This window comes from Austrofundulus limnaeus, unplaced genomic scaffold (assembly GCF_001266775.1).
Source record: "Austrofundulus limnaeus strain Quisiro unplaced genomic scaffold, Austrofundulus_limnaeus-1.0 Scaffold213, whole genome shotgun sequence".
Classification (NCBI taxonomy): Eukaryota; Metazoa; Chordata; class Actinopteri; order Cyprinodontiformes; family Rivulidae; genus Austrofundulus; species Austrofundulus limnaeus.
The window spans coordinates 55,106-59,918 of NW_013952615.1; the positions used below are offsets into that span (position 1 = coordinate 55,106).

The 4,813-nt window shown below is 36.9% G+C and overlaps 1 protein-coding gene across 7 annotated transcripts in view; it reads right to left on the minus strand.

The window, feature by feature from the left end:
• The window catches only part of LOC106525120 (dynactin subunit 1), an 18,357-nt gene that overhangs the window by 12,470 nt on the left and 1,074 nt on the right, over positions 1–4,813 (minus strand). For 3 of the 7 annotated variants that reach the window (XM_014019241.1, XM_014019238.1, XM_014019237.1), the window contains exons 2-8: positions 3,498–3,563; positions 3,187–3,381; positions 2,969–3,050; positions 2,851–2,882; positions 2,469–2,489; positions 1,971–1,994; positions 1,343–1,426 (exon numbers count right to left, since the gene is read on the minus strand). In XM_014019241.1, coding sequence (XP_013874695.1) covers positions 1,343–1,426; positions 1,971–1,994; positions 2,469–2,489; positions 2,851–2,882; positions 2,969–3,050; positions 3,187–3,381; positions 3,498–3,539 — 480 coding nt within the window. In that variant the 5' untranslated portion in view covers positions 3,540–3,563. The remainder of the gene's footprint in view (positions 1–1,342; positions 1,427–1,970; positions 1,995–2,468; positions 2,490–2,850; positions 2,883–2,968; positions 3,051–3,186; positions 3,382–3,497; positions 3,564–4,813) is intronic. The other 4 variants (XM_014019239.1, XM_014019242.1, XM_014019243.1 and 1 more) reach the window with 4 other exon arrangements.

Genomic DNA, 4,813 nt, shown 5'->3' on the forward strand with positions numbered 1-4,813 from the left:
GTCTTGGTCTTAATACACTATGGTCTTGGTCTTAATACACTATGGTCTTGGTCTTAATACACTATGGTCTTGGTCTTAATACACTATGGTCTTGGTCTTAATACACTATGGTCTTGTCTCAGTCTCTATACACTCTGATCTTGGTCTCAGTCTTAATACACTATGGTCTTGGTCTTAATACTCTGACAGTCCTGTACAGTAATTATTGTTCTTATTTTCATTTTGATCTATGTTTATTTTTATTGTTACTATCTTTAATTCTTTTATTTTTTGCTAAAATTGATATTGTCACATAGCAACATACTGTTTTGTGAATTGATGTATGTACCTGCTGCTACTACACCACCTGAATTTCCCTACGTGGGACAATAAAGGTTGTTTCTATTCTATTCTATTTTATTCTATGGTCTTGTCTCAGTCTCACTGGTCTTAAGACACTCTGGTCTTGGTCTCGGTTTTGTCACGGTCTTAATACACTCTGGTCTCGAAGTTGATACACTATGGTCTTGAGCTTGTCTCTGTCTCAGTACACTGGTCTCACTCTCAGTACACTCTGGTCTCAATCCATTCTGGTCTTGGTTTTGACTCAGTCCCAATTCACTCTGGTCTTAGTCTTGTCTCAGTCTTGGGGTAGGTGGTCATGACTACAACACTAGTCTCTTTGGTCTTTAAAAAATTGTTTATTACTTTTGCCAAGGAGGTCATGTTTTCAGTAGTGTCTGTTTGGCTCTTATTTCTTGAATCTAATTAATTATTGAAGGATTTAAATGTGTTCAAAATAAAACATTTCAATCAATCAAATTGTTTTTTTTTTTGTTTGTTTTATAGACATTTTAATTTGGAAGTGAAAACAAGACTAACTGTCAAAAAGGTAACTTTTTTTTAACAATTAGACAAAATCTTTACATGCTGCAACAACACTGTGACTATTTTAGAAGATATTTGTTTTGTAAATGTTTTGAACAAGTTTAAAATTCCAGAGACTGGTGAGCAGGGCCCTGCTACTCACACAAGGAAACTGACATCCTCTATGGAAGCCTTGAGAGCTTTTGGAAACAACCTTGTGACAGTCATTTGCAGTTCATCACCAACAGTCGCAGCCCAGTGAGATAACATTCTTTGAAAAAAAGAATTAAAGACTGAAAGATTTACAAAATGTTTAGTGAAAATCTTTTTGGTTTGCTGTGTCTTCCAGTAGAAATTACATCCACACCAAATGCCATTTAAGTTCCCGCAGACTCCAAAGCACCTGTGCCATAGAGGAAAACAAATTCATCTGTGTTTTTTTTCCCCACCACCTTCTCAAGAGGTGAGCCGAGAGGCTTTCTGACTCAGAGCGTACCCGGAGCATCTGGCTGGTGCGGATGGGGGGACGAAGCAGGAGGGAGGGGAGGGAGGTAGCAGGAGCGAGGCGTGGAGCACTCCACTGCCACAGAGTGATCACAGAGACTGGGTTAGACCAGGTTTGTTTAACCAGTGAGTTAAAATAATATTACTCAATTCACACCGATTTAACTACAGGTCAGTTATACAACTAAGTGTACAAAGGCTGAGAAGTATTGCAAGTTTAAAAAGTATATTTAAAAAAGTAAGTTTCATTAGTCTACAATCTCTGCTTCTGCTGATAAAAGTGACAGGATATTTTTCAGCTTGCTGTGTTCTGTACTTCTTCTACAACTAAACACTTTAACAAAGTGGAGTCATTCAAAATCGTTCTCTTTTTGTCTGTTGTGTTTGTAATTTTGGCAGAGCAATCTGTGTGAAAAGGAGGATTTGTAAGTTTATTCATTATGGATTTATCCTTGTGTTTTTTAATTGTCACTTCCATTGATTCACTTTGTAGTCAATGTCAAAACCACATATCCTGAATGAAAATTTTTTTTCCCAAAAAAACAACAAAAAAAAAATTCAAACAGTTATAAACAACATGCACTTTAACCTCTGCTCCCATTTCCAGTAAACAAGCTCACCTTTGCAAAGCGGTGGGTCGAGGACTGAGGAGGAGGAAGTGGGTTGGAGAAAGAAGGATGGATTCAAACGCACACGCAGGCAAGAAAACCCATTCAGCCATGAAGTACAAGAATAGTTTAGCAGCAGGAAAGAATCTCACTGTTAGTTTATACCGACTGGTTGAATGTTACATGCATCAATTAGCACCCTTTCAAACAAGTTCATTTTGATCATTTAAGGAACAGAAAAAAATGAAATCATGCACAAGTAATGACAACCCATCATGTTTTCTGTGTGCACAGGATGCCTTCACCAGAATTAAAATGTCAAAGAAAAAAAAGTGCAAACAAAAGAATATGCAGCAAAATAATATGCTTGTGGCAGTTAATGATTTTATGTGGAAATGCCAAAAAAAAAAAAACGCACAGGGACACTTCAAAGCAAAAGACGAGCTGCCACGTTAGTGAGATGTACGACAACCTCGGTGAAGCAAAAGTGTTAAATTTAATTATCGGTACCTTCTTAATGTTCGATGGTGTCTGCAAAAGGTGTTCAGAAAAACAAAAGTCAACCCAAAAACAAGAGATAAATAAATTATACATCTCTTATAGAACAAAAAGGTAAAGACAAAAACTAGGAAACAAAATTTAAAAAAGAAAAAGAAAGTTAGTAAAAAAAAAACTGGCATCATTCCAGCCCTTTCTGATTAGCATGTTTTATGTAGCATCTCTGCAAAAATGGGTTAAAATGTCTCAATTTCATTTAATATTGGATATGTGAATGATCAGTGTTAAAGTTCCAGCACACAAACAACAACATACAGAAATCCACGACTTTCAAACCAAACCAGAAAAAAATTAAATAAACAAAATCATTTAAAATTAAAGATGCAGTTTTTACCTGCTTGGTTGGTTTGGGAGTCTCAGAAACATCTGTAAAAACAGTAAATTATAGCTTTAATTAATATTTATCACTTTTTTGTTTCTAAAACAAAGCTGTCAGAGACCCCGATACTTACCCTTTTGTTTGAGTGTCCTTGCCACGCTGGACTCGGGGGTCTCTGGGGAGGTGCTACCCAGATCTTCATCCACCACCTGGATCTGTAGAGTCCACACAGTCCAGGTCATGTTAGAGTAGAACTATGCACAAATACTGATGATACAAGTATGTCACTTTTGTAAATTAAACAACAAAATCAGACTTCTAACAACACACATTTCTCATTACGTCACTAACCTGAGAGGATCTGACAAATATCCCATGATTCTCCTCACAGGTGAAATAGCGCTTCCCCTGCACCGTGCCGTCGTTCTTGCCTTTAGGCTCATCCAAGATGACGCCCACCCATTTTCCCGAGGCAAAGAGGGTGGCGCCGATGTAGGCCACCGTCCCTCTCTGACCCTTTCCTGTCACCTCGACTATGGAGCCGACCTTAGAGGCAATGAGACGACAAGGAACTGTGGGTTATCATGAACTCGTTAGTTGACAGAAATTGATAAAGCTACACATTTCTGCACATTTTCTATAGGAGAAATAAATAAACTTACCTTTGGAGTTTTAACACTCTCCACTGTTCCTCCACTGCTCATTCTGCTGATCAATGGGCTGGTCAGCTGGTACAGATGAGATGGAATATGTAGAAATGATCAAACATGGGAATAAACAAAAAGAACAATAAGAATGTGAGATGAGATGAAAGGAGGAGGAAGACAAGGTTACTCAATATCGTGTGCAATGGCACATAACACTTTTTAAGATTCAATCGAAATGAATAAAATTCCATCAATTTCCAACATAAATTCATCTTAGTTTAAATCTCTAACATTGAAGCTGCAGAATGATGTGTATTCTCTTAAATTCACTTTAAATAATGCCAAGCCTTGAATTCATTTTATGAATTTCTGTTTAACATTTTCAAAATTGGGCAAAATGAACACTATAGGCTTTTATAATTTTAAAGATGACCATTTCCGTTCGGTCTCATAAGTCAAAATATTTAACAGGAGAGTCCTCAGGGTGCAGAACACAGAGGCGCACACACAGACCCGGTCATATGTCTTGGTAAACAACAAACGTTCTAATAAAGTAGCAACAACTCAGACAAAGACAGTTATTCAACACAAACTAGGTCTGTGGTAAGAGGCTGTTCCTTATGAGAGTCTGTCAGGACACATGCTGGTTTAAATTAGCCAGCAGAAAACTATTTGATAAGGCTGATGATGATGTTTCTATAATTGTAGCAACTTTATCTCAGTTTTAAACAGACACCTTTAAAATTTTACACCTGAAACTAAAATCTAATCTTAAGTTTTGATCCGATTAAAGGAAAACAAGCACAAAGATGAAATCCCATAAGCTGAATGGTGAGTACAACAATTTTTTTTACATATCACAATTACTTTTTACTATGAATCAAATATATCAATACAAGCATCTATATATATGTTAAAGAATTCCTTTCTTAATTTTATGAGCTCATGTTACTCACCCTGGGAGTGTAAGAATGTCGTCTGTTCATAGCCATAATCAAAAGCTAGTTTTTATTTCACCTCTAATGCAAAACCCAAGTTCTAATGTTTTTATTCTCCCCTCTACTTTTACATTTCTGTCTTTCTCTGATCAGACACCAAGTCAGGATCATTTGTAGGGTGGGGTCTTTGTGGTGAATCACAAAACGTCACAGCTGGTTTGAACTAGAAAATACTGAGCTAAAGCAGTGGTTCCCAAAGTTGGGGTCGGGACCCAAAGTGGGGTCCTGAAACATCAAGGTGGGGTCATGAAAAGACTTTCTAAATTAATTACATTTTTGCCTTAGTTGCCTAAAATGTATAAATGTAGAATAATAAATATTGTTACTATGCCC